The 18422-nt window shown below is 47.8% G+C and overlaps 1 protein-coding gene across 1 annotated transcript in view; it reads left to right on the top strand.

The window, feature by feature from the left end:
- slc10a7 (solute carrier family 10 member 7) overlaps window positions 1–18087 on the top strand; it is a 64468-nt gene extending 46381 nt beyond the window's left edge. Inside the window, 5 exon segments of the mRNA XM_064345352.1 lie at window positions 594–616; window positions 3121–3147; window positions 12581–12613; window positions 14496–14641; window positions 17002–18087. Coding sequence (XP_064201422.1) covers window positions 594–616; window positions 3121–3147; window positions 12581–12613; window positions 14496–14641; window positions 17002–17034 — 262 coding nt within the window. The 3' untranslated portion in view covers window positions 17035–18087.
- Window positions 18088–18422: the final 335 nt, after the last annotated feature.

Below are 18422 nucleotides of genomic sequence, written 5' to 3'. Positions count from 1 at the left end.
CCGTATTCCCCCCCCCGCCCGTATTCCTCCCCCCACGCCCCGTATTCCCCCCCACGCCCGTATTCCTCCCCGCCACTCCTCCACGCCCCGTATTCCCCCCCCACGCCCCGTATTCCTCCCCCCCCGCCCGTATTCCTCCCCCCACGCCCCGTATTCCTCCCCCCCACGCCCCGTATTCCCCCCCCTTCCCCCCCCCCGTATCCTCCCCCCCGTATTCCCCCCCCGTTCCACGCCCCGTATTCCTCCCCCCCACCGACACGCCGTATTCCTCCCCCGCGCCCCGTATCTGCCCAGCCGAATGACGCTCTGGTATTTCCCGCCGCCTGCGAAGTCTGGCACACCGCGGACATTGCGCTCTGTTTTACTCCACACATCCTGCGTAGGTAGGTGCTGCACTCTGCTGACACTCTGGGGTTGGTTGGTGGTGGTGTGGACGTTAGGTTAGGCTGTCTGGCCTGTATTGGGTTAGTGTTGGGGTTGGGGTTAGGGTTAGGGTCGGGGTTAGGGTTAGGACTGCCTGGGCCGGATGGGTTAGGGTTGGGGTTGGGTTAGGGTTAGGACTGCCTGGGCTGGACGGGTTAGGGTTAGGCTAGGGTTAGTAGTGGTTTTTTACCACGTCATGTATAACACATTTTTATGAATCCACATTCCTTTAAAAAATAAAATTGACCACCAAGCAGTCTGACAGAAACAGTTTTAATGTTGAAAGAAGTGCACGCAGACGGAATTAATTGCTTATTGTTCTGACGAAAGCCAAATTAAGAGGCTATGATTGCTTCATATGGGATGCTGTATACTGCACGTGCAGAAGTGCTGTTTGGGTGAGTAGATGGAGTTCTGTTTCGTGTGGCTGGTCTCCGAGTGCAGAACCGTCTTCATTTGAATAGCCGTCCGGCGTAAGTAGCGCGTGCATTTTTCATGTGACCATCGTGCAGGAGCCTCTCCTTACTGTACTGAGGTTGTGTAAGTGGCAGAGCAGAGGGGAGTGAGGGTTAAATATTAATCACATCGCTAAACACCACTCTCACGTTAATTAAGTCTTGAGTGTCCAATAGATGGACTGATGGATTTGATAATCCATCAGGAAAACAATGAAAGTGCAGTGGAAAATCCCAGTGATTAAAAGACTTTTGGAATGCAATGGAATTTCATGGGTCAAATGCAATTGATGAATTGCTCCATTGTGTTTTTTCTCCTTATTATTGTTTTGAAGCAACATTGACGTTTTTCACCAACATTGCATAAGGTTATATAGGAGCATTTATGGCAGTATTTTTCTTGTCTGTAATCTGTGTGTGTTGTATTGAAGCATTTGGACACTGAAAGCTCTTGAGTGAAGTTTCTTGAGTGAAGTTATCCCCACAGAAACAGCCTGTGATGGCTCCACGTCGCCAGCTTATGCTGATTAGCCTCTGTGTTACAGTATCTGGAGCATAAAACGCTCATATAATATTTATATATGCACTAAGCAGTATTAAAAATTTAGGAACCCTAAATTGTATTAACCTGTAATAATAATGACACCGCCTTCTCACTGTCACATAATGCATCCTCTGCGTTTATCTGACTCTGTATACTCACCCTCATGTGAAGGAAAATGACCGAAAGCTTGTAGGATAGGAGAGGCATGTGTACGTATACACAAGCATGCTGGAGTGGTATTTCATTCATTTAATCATTAGCGCTGTGCTCTTATCGTTAGCGCTGTGCTCTTATCGTTAGCGCCACGCTCTTATCGTTAGCGCTGTGCTCTTATCGTTAGCGCTGTGCTCTTATCGTTAGCACCACGCTCTTATCGTTAGCGCTGTGCTCTTATCGTTAGCACCACGCTCTTGTCGTTAGCGCCGTGCTCTTATCGTTAGCACCACGCTCTTGTCGTTAGCGCTGTGCTCTGGTCGTTAGCTCCGCGCTCTTGTCGTTAGCGCCGCGCTCTTGTCGTTAGCGCCGCGCTCTTGTCGTTTGCGCCGCGCTCTTGTCGTTAGCGCCGCGCTCTTGTCGTTAGCGCAGCGCTTTGTCGTTAGCGCCGTCTTGCGTTAGCGCCGCTCTTGACGTTAGCGCCGCGCTCTTGTCGTTAGCGCCGCGCTCTTGTCGTTAGCGCCGCGCTCTTGCGTTAGCGCCGCGCTCTTGTCGTTAGGCGCGCTCTTGACGTTAGCGCCGCTTGTCGTTAGCGCCGCGCTCTTGTCGTTAGCGCCGCGCTCTTGACGTTAGCGCCGCGCTCTTGTCGTTAGCGCCGCTCTTGACGTTAGCGCCGCGCTCTTGTCGTTAGCGCCGCGCTCTTGTCGTTAGCGCCGCGCTCTTGTCGTTAGCACTGCGCTCTTGTCGTTAGCGCTGCGCTCTTGACGTTAGCACCGCACTCTTATCGTTAGCACTGTGCCTGAGGACCCATAAGTGGCAAATGGTGGTTTAAATGTTAACGGCACTGCTGTAACGTCAACGTGCTTGCTCCTGCTCAAGCCAGCCTCTCCCAGCTCCAGAGCAGCGGGCCGATCTGTCGCGTTTGTCCCGAGGAAGCGAGCAGCCGTTGAAAGTTTGATGCGTCCTGCGGGGCCCGGCCCGTCTGCAGCGGCTCGGCCGTGCGGATGCGTGATTTACCCCCGGTGCCAGGAGAGCGTAAACCCGCGGCCCTGACAAGCATTTCTGCTCCTTTCATCACGGCTCTTTACTGAGGCCCACTGCACAGGGTCATGGGGGCCACAGGGGGCTACTGGACAGGGTGGGGGCCCGCTTCAGAGGGTCATGGGGCCCGCAGGGGGCCACAGGGCGGGGCCTCACGCGAGGACTCACAGGTGTGTGTAATGAGCTGCTGTTTACACCACTCATCCACCCAGCAGCCGTGTGCGTTAGCATTGACATTACATTACATTACAGGCATTTAGCAGACGCTCTTATCCAGAGCGACTTACACAACTTTTTACATAGCACTTTACATTGTATCCATTTATACAGCTGGATATATACTGAAGCAATGCAGGTTAAGTACCTTGCTCAAGGGTACAACGGCAGTGTCCTTACCCTGGAATCGAACCTGCGACCTTTCGGTTACAAGCGCAGTTCCTTACCCACTGTGCCACACTCCGTCCCATTGAGTGAAGAGTTCGCCTGTGTCAGCGTTAGCGTTAGCAGACACGATTGGAAGCTAGGCAGTCTGTTTGAGATTTGCTCTGCACGCCACGCTTGTCCCTGATTGATCGGCGACTTTGGGGACAGATTATGTCTTTTGCTTGTTGTGAATGCCTACATCCCAAAACACTATTTTATCTTCCTTTCCTGTGGAAATCGGATTCTCTGGCTGATTCCCCCACTCCCCTTTTTTTTTTTTTTTTTTTTTTTTACTCACTCTTGCATCAGGTTTGAGTTTCTGTTCTTCCTTCCACAGAAACTGGCAAATTAAGATACTTTACACTTTAACATTTCTGTTTAATTTAAAGATAAAAGTCAGCTCTTTTGAACATGTGCTATGAATGTTAAGTATGTTTAAAGTAGTTTGTACCAAGAGGAAGAGGACACAATAATCTGAGATGTTCAGTTGTATAAATGGGAAGGTTTTATTTTTATTTTATTGACCCGGTACTTAAGCAGGGTGTCCTGCGGAGACCAGGAGGGGTCACACAGTTTCAGTTTGCTTCTGTACTACTGCCGGGCTTTACTGCTTTGTCCCGCTGCTTTGTCTGCAGCAATAGAAGAATGAGCCTGTTGTTGCCTTCGTTATGTAGAAGTGTAGCATTGGGCACTATTTTATACAGCAGCAATGAATATGGGCATTCAGAGCTGTGAGATCCGTACACATCCGTACATTGTCCTGTGCCTGTTACGGCTCGGGAGGGGGGGGGGGGTAGAGGGCCTGTTATGGCCGGGGGGCGGGGGTGTGGAGGGCCTGTTATGGGCTGGGAGGGGTAGAGGGCCTGTCAGATCACCCCAATCTGGCCTTCTGCTCCCCTTAATGATGCTGCTAATATGTTCTTTAGCTGAATTAGATTCATGGCTTTCATTAGAGCGCGTGCCAAGGTGTCTGCGCTCCTTTATCCATTCTGCTTTAATGACTGCCTGTGAGGAGGGGGGGATTGGCCACCCTTCATCATGAGGGCGGTCATTGGGGGGGGGGGGCAGGGTAGCAGGGCACAGCCCAGCTGGTACCTCTTTATAATCCCTGCCCCTGGAGACTGGAGGAGGAGGCCTAGGACTCTGGGGACTGAATTTATTAGAGCCCCTTTTTTGCCCTTCCCCCCGTATCCTCATTACTATCAAACCCTCATAACAGTCGGGGTACAGAGAGGGAGCTGGGGGGTACAGGGTGCTGACGCCCCGGTCTCTGAGATCAGCCTGTGGGAGTCAGGGCTGGGAGTCTGCCGATCCATCTACAGTAAGTAAATGAGGGCCCTACATTTATTTACGGTATGAGAGACTACTCCTGTTCCACTGCTCCGAACCGAGACTACTCCTGTTCCAATGCTCCAAACCGAGACTACTCCTGTTCCACTGCTCCAAACCGAGACTACTCCTGTTCCACTGCTCCAAGGAGAGGCTGCTCCTGTTCCACTGCTCCAAGGAGAGGCTGCTCCTGTTCCACTGCTCCAAGGAGAGACTACTCATGTTCCACTGCTCATAGGAGAGACTACTCCTGTTCCATTGCTCCAAACCGAGACTACTCCTGTTCCACTGCTCCAAACCGAGACTACTCCTGTTCCACTGCTCCAAGGAGAGGCTACTCATGTTCCACTGCTCATAGGAGAGACTACTCCTGTTCCACTGCTCCAAACAGAGCACCCAGCACATGCCTGCGTTTCAGCAGATGTGTGAAATCTCCATAAGTGAGACTTAATTATGTAATTTAAATATTGCCACTTTCCCCCCCGCTGACTTCAGATGGATTGTGGTGCAGCTACTCTGCTTTGTGTTCAAAGGAACAGTGTTACCCCAGCCGTAATGAATTACCCCTACACAAAGAGCTGCTTGTGCAAATGTTACATCTCGCCAGATGTTATTGCTGAAAGATACATTTCTTCTCGCCCTGAGCTCCACAATTTAAATAAGCATTTAGGTAAACCTTTGTACCTTTTCTGCCTACCAGGGGTGTCAGGTTTGGAAGTGGCTGAATCAATATCAATCCGCTCTCCTTGTGTCAACAAATTTGAGATACGTTTTTTAATTAAGTCTAATTTGCACTTAAAAGTAACATGCAAAGCGTTTGGGGCTTCTTTTCCTTTTTTGGAGTAAAATACCGCAGCATTTGCAGTAGCTTGCGCCTGCTTGTTGTGATTGCTGTATTTTATAGAATATGGAACTTCACTCCCCCATATAAACATGAAATAAACATGTGCTGTTATGAGTGTATATGTCTGTGTGTACTAAAAATGCATTTGTGTTTTTCTTTTCATAGGTGGACTTATTTGTATTCAATTTGTGTTGTGATTTTTTATTGAAAAAACTGAAGGACATATGAAACATTGTGATATGAAGGAGCTGGAATTGAATATGGCTGAATGTCAGCTCTGTGTGTGAGGCTGAGACAGTACTGAACACAGTGCAGGGCTGCACTGCATTAGGTGGTACCAGTCAGGTGGTACTCTACCTGTGAGAACCCAGTCAGGTGGTACTCTACCTGTGAGAACCCAGTCAGGTGGTACTCTACCTGTGAAAATCCAGTCAGGTGGTACTCTACCTGTGAGAACCCAGTCAGGTGGTACTCTACCTGTGAGAACCCAGTCAGGTGGTACTCTTTTTGTTTCAGTTTTGTTTTACAGTAATGTGCTTCAAACAGTATTTGCAAGTAGTATAGAACATCCCCTAAAGGCAAGTTGTTTATTATAAAGTTGTTTATTATAATCAGTTCTTTTTAAAAAATAAACCTGCGATATATGTAATAATGCTATAACCAGGATTCTCTTTGCTATGTGAAATATCCAGGAAAAGAAAGTCAGCATCACAGGCAATATACTGTGAAGAATATTTGTATATACATTGTGTATTACAAGTCATAAAGTGCATTTACAACTAACTGGTGTATTTAATTAATCGGAGCTATTACAAACTAACTGGTGTATTTAATTAATCGGAGTTATTACAAACTAACCGGTGTATTTCTCAGAGTGATTAGGAGTGGGTCTCCTGTGTCTCGTCATCGGTCTGTGAGAATCTCTGCTCCCTGCCGGCTGTGCCGCAGTGGCTGCTGGGTAGGCAAGGCGACTTTGCCTGCAGCGGTACAAAAACGCGCATCAGAGAGAAACAGTTGTTTACTTTGTTTGAACTGCGCAGCCTCGCCCCTGGGGGCGATGGTTCGCTTGAAGTGCGGCATCTTTCCTGCTCGTCTCGTGACAGAGAGACGGATGAATAACAAAGACGCCGTTCCCTTTTCTCGGTCCTCGAATTATTCATTTGGCCCGTTAGAGTTTCAGCTGGGCGTGAAGCGGGCGCGACACACAAACTGCATTATGTTGTTTTTGCGGCCGTCCAGCTCATCCGTCTTTAATGGCGGGAGAGTGGCGGTATGGCGGTGCAGCTGGAGCGCGGGGGATGAGTGCGTTGCGTAACGGTGTTAAAGTGAGGAGACGCGGGCGCGCTGTGACCTGTCCCGCCTCCTCTGGGCTCTGGTCTGCGGGCGCGGGCTAATGCCAGCGCTACCCGTCGGCTTTCCGTTATCTTCTTTATTATTGGCCATAAAACACAGTGGGTCCGCTTAGTCAAGCTGAGCTTCATACCGAATACAAAGCTCTGTTAAAAACTATTTTCCATTAATATGTATATTTTCTAAGCATCTATATTTTGCATGTTTCATGTGTCTGTCTACTGTAGGCCCTCCCTGTCAGTTGTCCTGGCCTTGCCTTGCTGGAGCCTGTGATGTTGTTGGAGAGTCGTCCTCCTGCCCCAGAGCAGTAGTGTGGATTAGCCCAGGCCTCTGTGGGTCTAAAGGGTGCACTGTGGGCCAGGCTTGTAGGGCTCTGCTGGGTTATTTCTCATGTAATAAATGCTGAAGGGAGACGAGCAGGGAGGTGTCCTTGCCTGTGGCCTGTATGGAGCTGTAAAGGTTTTGAGAGGTTTAAGATGCTTTTTGCACATACCCTGTAGTGATGTCTGCGCAGAATCCATCTTCTTTGAGCTTGCTTGGCAGTTCTTGGCGTGAACTCTAACACTGCTTTCGGGCATTCTGAGAATGAGACTTCAACAGGGTCTATGTCTCAATTGATGATGTTATTTGTTTACTTGGCCAATAAGTTTGTATTAGGGCTTGTATTTGAGATATCTATAATTCTGCTCACAGACTTTTATTTTGAATATCGTGACCCCGTGAACGGCTCTGAGATAAGGTGGTACAGAGCTTGTGTGATAGCCACACAGCTGCTGAAGTCTCTAAACTCCACATGATGTGTTTTATAGCGCGTTTGGAAGAATAAAGACCAGGGCATCTCAGAATCAGTGTGTGAAGTGAGAATGACGTGTTTACCACTTTGCTCCTGAGCTGCTGGATTTCCTGCGATAAAAACAAAATTGCCGAAGATTCTGAGTGAAAGACAAGCTGGCCCGGGATCAAAGACAAACAAACAGCCGGTGAGCGTGAGTACAGGTAGCTGGGCGGCCCGTCTCACCTGGCTGTCACTGTTCGTCCGTCTTTATCAGCGGTGGCTTTGAGGGGTGGGGCTCTGGGGGGGGTGGGGCTCTGAGGGGTGGGGCTCTGGGGACCAGGGCTCTGAGGGGTGGGGCTCTGGGGGGGTGTGGCTCTGGGGGTGGGGCTCCATGGGGTGGGGCTCTGGGGGTGGGGCTCTGGGGGCGGGGCTCTGAGGAGTGGGGCTCTGAGAGTTGAAGAGCAGGAGGTGGTGGTGGTGCCGTGCTCCTTATTCCTGTATAAGAGTGAAAGTGCAGCCGTGCTGGGAAAGCTAAGGTTAGCAGCGGCTCTCGTCCTGGTTGCTTTGCCTCCCCCGCCAGGGGGGGGGTGGGTGGAACTTAGACATCGTTGGCAGATGTCACTTGAATGTGCTCCTTCTGGAGTGTGCAGACATGTCAGAATCTGTCGGGTAATTTTTTGACAAACGTGTCACGCCTGACACGGAAAGGGGGCGGGGGTGCATTAGGAGATCTCCCCAGCGCTGGGAGGGGGTAGTAATGCACCCCCGGAACACGCTGGGAGGGGGTAGTAATGCACCCCAGAACGCGCTGCTCATCTCCTCACATGATGTCTGGCCATGATCCCGCCATGATCCCGACTTCAACCCGCCATGATCCCGACTTCAACCCGCCATGATCCCGCCATGATCCCGACTTCAACCCACCATGATCCCGCCATGATCCCACTGCAATACCGCCATGATCCCGCCATGATCCCGCCGTGATCCCACCATGATCCCACCATGATCCCGTCATGATCCCACTGCAATACCGCCATGATCCCGCCATGATCCCACCATGATCCCGTCATGATCCCGCCGCGATACCGCCATTAAACTTCCCTCTGAAGTCCCCGTCACATGTCCTCCGCCCTCTCCCCGCTCTCACAGAGAAGCTCTTCTTCTGTCCTCATCAGTTGTTCATGCAGTTTGACGTGAATTTAATCCATTTGCCTGGCCGCTCTCTCTGTGACGTGTGGTGTAGGAAGGGGAGTCGCCTTGACTTCCCTTTAAAATGCTTTTAAAATTGATGCCAGCCTAAAATGTATAATTGGGATGGCAGGTATGCCATCCCGCCAAGTTACGCCTTGGCGGGGGCATGCCCCATACCTATACAGCACCGAGAGTTTGGCACTTTTCAGGGTTCCCCACAGAAATAACCACAACAGCCACAGACACTCAGCCCTTAAAAATATTAAATTCTGTACATTCTGACCCCATTTCAACAGACAGAATTCATAAACAACTTCACATGTCCACACAATAAAGCCCCAAACTAAGGGGATTTTGCGTTTTCTCCTTCTTCTTCTTCTCATTCTTATTTTTCCTGCCGCCTATCCCACTAACAACATGTCTCCCCATTGGACATTTCACTGACACCAGCCAAATCTGCACCTACACGACCCAATCAAAAACGCGCATACACACGCAAAATACCCATACATTTTTACTCTGAAACATTTCGCGTTTAAACAGCTAGTCCGCCTGTGGCCTAGTGGGTAAGGTTACAGTCTTGGGAACATGGGGTCGTAGGTTCAAGCCCAGCTTGGAACACGTTTCATTAACTTGCTTCGACCCTCACTAATAATTGTCTACTATTTCTTAATTATTGCTTTTGCACCATATCTACCCGCCGTTCACCGTTCAGTTATTAACCGGCTACAATATTGCTAAGATATAGGCCTATGCATTATGACTTACCGTCTGTACATTCAGTTATTGACCGGCTACAATATTGCAAAGCCATATGGATTCAACGGAAGCTCTTCTGTGTTTACTGGCTTGTGTTCTTCTTTAAAACCACCGGCAGGTTCGCTAATGATATTTCACGCATTGCATAGCTATGGCATTAGCTAACTAAGTCACAGACTGGTAAACCTCACTCGCTCACGGCCACCCATATGCATTTCATGACGCAAATGTACTCCTTTTATTTAAAAGTTACACCAGTTCACCACTGTGCCATTTCTACTAACAATATTTCTTCACTTGGCTACCGTACAAAACCTTAATATCAGCAAACGCCACGTTTCTACATTCATGTTACCTCGCCCTGTTCTCTATCTAGCCACATACGCTACAAACAATTACTACTTATGTACATTCTGCAACTCCGCGGTTTGAACAGCTTGTCCGTCCGTGGCCTAGTGGGTACGGTTACAGGCTTGGGAACACTGGGTCGTATGTTCAAGCCCAGCTTGGCACACGTTTCTTTAACTTGCTTCGACCCTCACTAATAATTGTCTACTACTTCTAAATTATTGCTTTTGCACCACATCTACCCGCCGTTCACTGTTCATTTATATCTTAGCAATATTGTAGCCGGTTAATATGCATTATGACTTACCGTCTGTACGTTCAGTTATTTACCGGCTACAATATTGCTAAGCCATATGGATTCAACGGAAGCTCTTCTGTGCTTACTGGCTTGTGTTCTTCTTTAAAACCACCGGCAGGTTCGCTAATGATATTTCACGCATTGCATAGCTATGGCATTAGCTAACGAAGTCACAGACTGGTAAACCTCACTCACTCACGGCCACCCATATGCATTTCATGACGCAAATGTATTCCTTTTATTTAAAAGTTACACCAGTTCACCACTGTGCCATTTCTACTAACTATATTTCTTCACTTGGCTACCGTAAAAAACCTTAATATCAGCAAACGCCACGTTTCTACATTCATGTTACCTCGCCCAGTTCTCTATCTAGCCACATAGGCTACACACAATTACTACGTATATTCTGCAACTCCGCATTAAAACATTACATTTAAAATCATGATTCACTCACAAGTATAACTACTAGCACTGAACATGAGAAAAACACATTCGTGCAGTAGATTACATCACATTACAGGCAAATAATGTGTGCAATGTTATTTAACCCTCCACTTCAACAATTAACGTTCAATACCGACTGTTATATATACCATTTGATAAGGAATACAAGCTCGCTCATGGTCACTCCATTTACTTTGCACTATACTCCGTGATCATGTCAACCTTCACCTACATGCCCATTCTGCTAAAAACATATTGTTTCAACTACGGAATTTCGTAATTTCATTTTAATTTCTCTCACACTGCTGTTATTCTCTCATATGCAAAGCCTGCTGGGACATATGCGTCTGCTCCTATTCTCCACTATCATGTTTTCCGGTTCTAGTTTAGCAAAACAGCGAAGAGGATTCCTACCTGCAGATAAGCCTATCAAAATGCCTTATAAACCTTACAAACACTAAAAGTGCATCTCCACGAAATAACAGACAATGGAGCAGGACAGAAGGATAAACCTTACAAACACTAAAAGTGCATCTCCACGAAATAACAGACAACGGAGCAGGACAGAAGGCTACACAAGTTGCGACCTAGGGAGTTATAATTCTACGGGCGTGTTGATTATTTTGTCAGTCAAGGCTCGTTGGATGGACGTCAAATCCGTGAGTACATACCATATTCCATCTGCGTTCCTGATGCGTTTACGCTTACGCCACTGCATCCTTTCTCACAGCCACTGTTTTACATATATAGCAAACCGAAACTGCTGAACGGTACACGCTCATCAGGCTGTACAGATTCACACAACGATAGCCATAATCCACAACCGTTTCTGGCAGGGTCGCATTTCTCACTCTCATAATAAAACGCTTTGCAAAAAGAACTGATATCTCATAAAAAACACGTTTTCAACGTACAAAAATGCCAAGTTACTAAAAAGTATTGATATCAAAATGACGCCAAGTTACGATACTACAAACAATATAGGCTATCTTGCCTCACCGAAATGACATAAGATGTATCTCAAAGCAATGCTACCCAATATTTCCTCAGTTCTTTCAAGTCACTTGGCCCTGTGTTTTCTTATCTTACCATTTCACAATGTCATGCAAACTTTCTGTCAGATCAAAGAGACAAATATTTCGAATTGCCTCATGGAACACATTGAACATTGTACATTGAAATTAATGTATAAATTCATTAATGTACAGAACTGCTGCTGAGCAACGACAGGAAGCACATTTCTCCAGAAAACATGTTTATACTTGCTTTTGAACTGAATTTGAGTACATGTGCAAGTTATTGTATATTTGCTACGTACAATAAATATTGCATGTAAAACACATATTGTACATACATACATAGAGAACTTCTTTATCCGCATGGGGACATTTCCCTGGCAGCATCTTACATTCACATTCACGAACACACTTGTACCAATAAAAATACTATCATTCACGCAACAGAAAGCCTGGGCAGCGAAATACATAGGCCTACATACCAATACAAATTGGACATACACACACCTATTCAATCAATCTTGACTGTGAGAGAGCCATCCACACATATGTTTGGCCTGTTCATGTAGTGCATGCTTATACACAGGGCCAAGTGACTTGAAAGAACTGAGGAAATATTGGGTAGCATTGCTTTGAGATACATCTTATGTCATTTCGGTGAGGCAAGATAGCCTATATTGTTTGTAGTATCGTAACTTGGCGTCATTTTGATATATAAATACATCAGATGTTGTCCTGATGTTGTTGTACATTATTCCCTTTGAAAAGGGATTTTGTTCATGTTCTAAGTGTACCAAGACATAACACATGCAGTTACAGTCACCCCACGGAGACGCGGCTAACGCTTTAGGACAGTTAACGACACGCAAAGTCGCTGCTTAGCACAGAGTAACATCAGAACATATTTACTGAGCGCCCACACTGGGGTGCACACGTCAGTCCGTCCGCTCTGGGTTGTGCCAAACTTGCCTTGACTGGGGTGAAATTGCACAGAATGGAATTCCGGAAATTATCGCATTCGGGTCGGGAAAAACGAGAGGTAGCTTGCGAAAAATGTCTTTGGGAATTTACAAATCCAGTTACAGCTAGTGTAATTTTATTTATTTGTGTATCCACCAGGACACTGCATTGCTCCTTAGCTGTGTTGGCTGTAAGGACCTTTGTGCCTGTAGTCCCTGTACAAGTGACAGGAAAAACAAACAAAACACTGATCCTTGGTTGTGGAGATGTACACGTGGGATTGAGAACAAGGCAATATTATTGCATATGGATACAAAGCAAACAAAATTAGTTATGAATAGCAAAATATAAGTTAGTAATAACTACCTACAGTAAAGTATGAATTAATGTCAGTACTGATGTCAGTTAATAAGCATTGATATTTTGAAGCGGTTAAAATGTTTAACACTTTACGAATTAAACAAATACGTGATTAGAACGTTCTTAACTGAACATTCTAGAGCTGATGTCACAGTCACTACTGGTAACTGAAAGCCGTGGAGTTCTAGAACACTGACCTACAATTAAAAAAATATTTTTAAAAAATAACATTCCTGAAAAACTCTTCAGGGTTTAAGAAGGGTTAAAGAAACTGAGCTGGGACAGATATGGGGGGGGGGGGGGGGGGTAAAATATACTGGATCCAACTGTAGCTGTGAGGGGAGAACTGCCCCCCCCCCCCAGCACATCCTGCGCCCTGCCTGCTCAGGTAGCAGCCTGGCAGTACTCCATTGTTTCCAAGCGTGAGGACGACCTTTCTGCGTGTGGCCCATTGCTGATACGATGCCATTTACAGCGATAGCACCATGCTGCCAAGACCTGCCCTCCTGCTCATTAATGCCCTCCACACTGTGTTATGAGGCTAATGGCTACCGTCTCATCTTTTAGCACCAGTGCCAGATCCCTTTTAATCCGTCTAGTATTCCCTTTCGATCTTCATTGATTTTTTTTTATACTGTAAAATTTTTAAGTGACTTGGTTTAAATTGGATTGACACTGTGACACTTTCCTCTGAACAGGTCCAGGAGCTATGGTCATATGTGATGGACTTTGACTGCGCATCTGTTTTAAACCCAAAACATTTATGGGAATGACTTGTGGAGTTTATTAATGTGCAAGATATGGCCTTCTTGGATTCCGTTTCATTTGCTGAAATATCTTCTATTGTCCATTTTTGGATAAAGGGAATTAATGCACATGATGCATTAAAAAACATTAAAAATTGATCAAGTTCCATTTAAATTCAAGGTACGTGTCACTTTGTGTGAGCATGGCTGTCTCTTTAAGTAGTAAGAGCTGTCTGTTCCGTGCCTGTCTATTTACAAAATATGTGTCTGCAAATGAGAGCTGGCCCCAGCAGACCAACCCCTTGTATGAATGTGAATAATAGATAAATAGTAGATAAATAATAGCTCTCTCTAAATTATTGACTACTCTCAGAATTCACGTTAAGAAAGGGGGGAAAGAGCACAAAGACGGGTAATATTGCGGGTCTTTCGCCGTTGTTGTGGGTTCTGGGAGAACGGGCAGGGCGAGCAGAGAGGAGCGGGACGGGGGCATGACCTCGGCGTGGGGGGGCAGGGTGGGGCGGGGTTGGGGTTTACTCAGGCTCGTTTGCTGAGGCTGATTTGCTGAGGCTCGTTTGCTGAGGTGTGATTTGCTGAGGCATTACATTACATTACATTACATTACATTCATTTGGCAGACGCTTTTATCCAAAGCGATGTACAAGAAGTGCATTTTCATGATCGTAGACAACTGCTGAACACGGGTTCAGTAAGGTACAATTACTTATTTTGTATAGCTATTTCGAGCCAAGGCTCGTTTGCTGAGGCTGATTTGCTGAGGCTCGTTTGCTGAGGCTGATTTGCTGAGGCTCGTTTGCTGAGGTGTGATTTGCTGAGGCTCGTTTGCTGAGGCATTGTCATGCACACAGCCCAGGGCTACAGAATGCACAGACTGATGCACAGGACCATACTAGAAGGATGAACTCTATCCCCATGCTGAAGATCCTGTTTCTGTTCTCAGGTATCCCCATGCTGAAGATCCTGTTTCTGTTCTCAGGTATCCCCATGCTGAAGATCCTGTTTCTGTTCTCAGGTATCCCCATGCTGAAGATCGTGTTTGAGGGATATGAGCACCTGTCACTCATCTCTGTGCCGCTGCTGATATACCACCCGGCCCAGATCCTGCTGGGCAGCATTCTCCTGCCCACCATCAAGTCCTGGATGATCACCAGACAGAGGGTAGGGATGCAGCACCTGCACACACACACTCATGAATAAACACACACACACACACATAGATACACACACATATACTCACACCCACACTCACAGACACACACACACGCACACATAGATACACACACATATACTCACACCCACATGCACACTCACAAACACACACACAAATATACCTATACACACACATACTCATACATACAAGCACACACCCACATATAATGTCCTAATTGCTTTATTCATCTTTTAAAATGTAATTTGAGCATCAAATAACTGTGAATCACTGCAGCCCTTAACTGTGACTCACTGCAGCCCTTAACTGTGAGTCACTGCAGCCCTTAACTGTGAGTCACTGCAGCCCTTAACTGTGAGTCACTGTAGCCCTTAACTGTGAGTCACTGCAGCCCTTAACTGTGACTCACTGCAGCCCTGAACTGTGAGTCACTGCAGCCCTGAACTGTGAGTCACTGTAGCCCTTAACTGTGACTCACTGCAGCCCTTAACTGTGACTCACTGCAGCCCTTAACTGTGAGTCACTGCAGCCCTGAACTGTGAGTCACTGTAGCCCTTAACTGTGAGTCACTGCAGCCCTTAACTGTGACTCACTGCAGCCCTGAACTGTGAGTCACTGCAGCCCTGAACTGTGAGTCACTGTAGCCCTTAACTGTGACTCACTGCAGCCCTTAACTGTGACTCACTGCAGCCCTTAACTGTGAGTCACTGTAGCCCTTAACTGTGAGTCACTGCAGCCCTTAACTGTGAGTCACTGTAGCCCTTAACTGTGACTCACTGCAGCCCTTAACTGTGAGTCACTGTAGCCCTTAACTGTGAGTCACTGTAGCCCTTAACTGTGAGTCACTGCAGCCCTTAACTGTGAGTCACTGCAGCCCTTAACTGTGACTCACTGCAGCCCTTAACTGTGACTCACTGTAGCCCTTAACTGTGAGTCACTGTAGCCCTTAACTGTGACTCACTGCAGCCCTTAACTGTGAGTCACTGCAGCCCTTAACTGTGACTCACTGCAGCCCTTAACTGTGACTCACTGCAGCCCTTAACTGTGAGTCACTGTAGCCCTGAACTGTGAGTCACTGTAGCCCTTAACTGTGACTCACTGCAGCCCTTAACTGTGAGTCACTGCAGTGACTTGCTAAAAGCAAGTTCACAGAACCCCCCTGCATGTAGTACTGTGAGCAAACGGCTGTGATCACCTTTGGAACAGGACAGCGATGGAGCGCAAGCTTTCAGATCCATCATGCCCCTGGAGCCGTCTGCAGCACGTGAGGATGTGTGGTTGGCTCGCTCGTGTGCGGGGGCGGCCCTCAAACAGAGGGGGGCCAGATCTGTTCCTCTCTCACTCTCACTCTCTTTTCTTCCTCCCCCCATCCCCAGTCAAGTATCTTAATGCGATAGGGAAGTATGTCCACCCTGCCAGGACGGCTTCGTGAGTAAAATGTGCTCTATAAGTTTTTTGCTAATCTGCCATCCCAAATTAATTTGTGACTTAATTTGCGTAATTGCATATTCAGCCAATGACATGGTTTCTCAAGATAATTTATTTGATTACTCTAAGGTGGTGGGGCTTCTGGGGTTGGAAGATTTGTAGAGTGTTTGAAATACTTGTGGGAGATGTTCCTCTGGCCTTTTTTGCCTTTAAGTTGGATCCAAAGTCGCATTTTCCACTGCAGAGTTTACCTTAGGGCTTTTGGTCTGGGTGCTGAGAGGGTTCAGTGAGTTTTTTAAGCACAAATTCACTGCCATGTTCCATAAAAACCTACTTCCATTTGTACTTGCTCTACATGCATTACAGTTGAAAATAAATCAACTCAGACCCATATCTCTTGAGTATTTAACCTTCTCTAAAACTATGTATGGAATTACCTAAATATACATACATAACTTTTAGATAGTTTGAGTATTTAGACTAGATCTTTGAAGACTTCTGTGAATGTGTGGCCTGGCGCCTGACTGAACAGCCCTAGGGGAAACACTGCAGTGGACTTCGTGAGGCTGGGCTCAGTGAACCGACCCAGTGTTCTGTACCGAGCCTTTTGACGCAGTGCTCAGGTGATGGATGTCTTCAGGCAGGTTGGTGCGGTGGAGGATGTGGGCATATTTACCGCTTGGCAGACGCCTCTGTGTTCAGTCTTTGGAGCTGTTGACTGAACCCCAGTCTGTGGGGTCCCTGACTGAAGCCCAGTCTGTGGGGCCCTTGACTGAACCCCAGTGTGCATGGGGGGCACAGGGGACGGCGGTCTGGTCTGTTGGGATGTGATGCCCTGATAATGTCAGCCCGGGTGGGTTGGGGGGGGGGTGGGGGGGCAGGACCAGACCAGCTCACCCTCTTTCTTTTCTGCTCTTTTCAGGCAGTGAAATTGACCAGTCTGCAGCCTGTATGACAGGACCTTGGAGAGACTATGGTAACAGACTGAACCAGTGGACCAAAAGGGGGCGCAAGATCAAACCCCAGCTCTGCCCTCCTACCCCCCCACCCCCACGCCCACGCCCAACACTACCCCTGCGCTCATTTCTAATTCTACCCCCACCCCTATGTCTACCTCCATCCTCAATCCCACCCCCAATTCTACCCCCACCGCTACCCCAACCCCCACCCCTACTTCCACCCCCACCCCTACCCCCACCTCCACCCCAACCCCTACCCCTACTTCCGCACCCACCACCAGTTCTACCCCCACCTCCACCCCCACCCCCAGTTCTACCCCCACCCCCACCACCACCCCAACTCCGGCCCCTACTTCCACCCCAACCACCAGTTCTACCCCCACCTCCACCCCCACCGCCACCTCTCCCCCTACCCCCAGTTCTACCCTCTCCTCCACTTCCACCCGCACGCCCCACCCCACCTTCCCACACCCCTCCCTACCACCCTCGGTGGCAGATCTCTGCCAGTCCAGTGCCTTAATGAAACTACCTGGGACCCCCGGCAGCCTGCCTGATTTCCATGGTTACAGAGCAGTCTTTCCTTCATTTTCTAAATGAATCTCACATTTTTTAAAATCTGTTTTGAAATGAGGAACTATTCCCTGCCCACATGTAGGAACTAATCTACTGCACCGTGGTAGCATGGGAAAACTTCCACCTACAGCACCGTTACCGTGGCAACATGGGAACACTTCCACCTACTGCACCGTTACCGTGACAACATGGGAACATTTCCACCTACAGCACCGTTACCGTGGCAACATGGGAACACTTCCGCCTAGTACACCGTTACCACGGCAACATGGGAACACTTCCACCTACTGCACCATTACCGCGGCAACATGGGAACACTTCTGCCTATGGCACCGTTACCACGGCAACGTGGGAGCACTTCCATCAGCCTCCATGGACTGACTGGGACAGGCGAGCTTCCAGCAGTTCTGTTTTTTACTCTTTTTCCATTTCCTTTTGATATTTTTTTATTAAAGACTGAACAGTATGTGTGACAATCTGTGCTGATCTCTGTTTTTACTATCTTCCTGAGGTCCTCATTCATATTCTCAGGGGGGAGTCAGGCCTGTGAGGTCTGTGCCTCAGTGTGGTGGGGGGCAGACCTACCAGGTGACAGGACCTTAACGTCATTTAGAATTCGCCAGATGTAAATTAGCTGATGTGCTCTTGCCTGGAGGGCCTCTTGCACCTCATGAGGAAAGTCTCTGTGTGGCGTTCCATCCAGCAGGAACCGCACAGCCTGCTGTGGGAGGGGAGAGGAACTGCAGCTGCTCTCTTACGGGGAACAGCCCTTACTTCCCTAGAGCTCTAATGGGGAATAGCCCTCACTTCC

The sequence above is a fragment of the Anguilla rostrata genome, chromosome 7, assembly GCF_018555375.3.
Source record: "Anguilla rostrata isolate EN2019 chromosome 7, ASM1855537v3, whole genome shotgun sequence".
Classification (NCBI taxonomy): Eukaryota; Metazoa; Chordata; class Actinopteri; order Anguilliformes; family Anguillidae; genus Anguilla; species Anguilla rostrata.
Note: the sequence above shows the minus strand (reverse complement) of the source record. Positions and strands in the feature narration are given on the sequence as shown.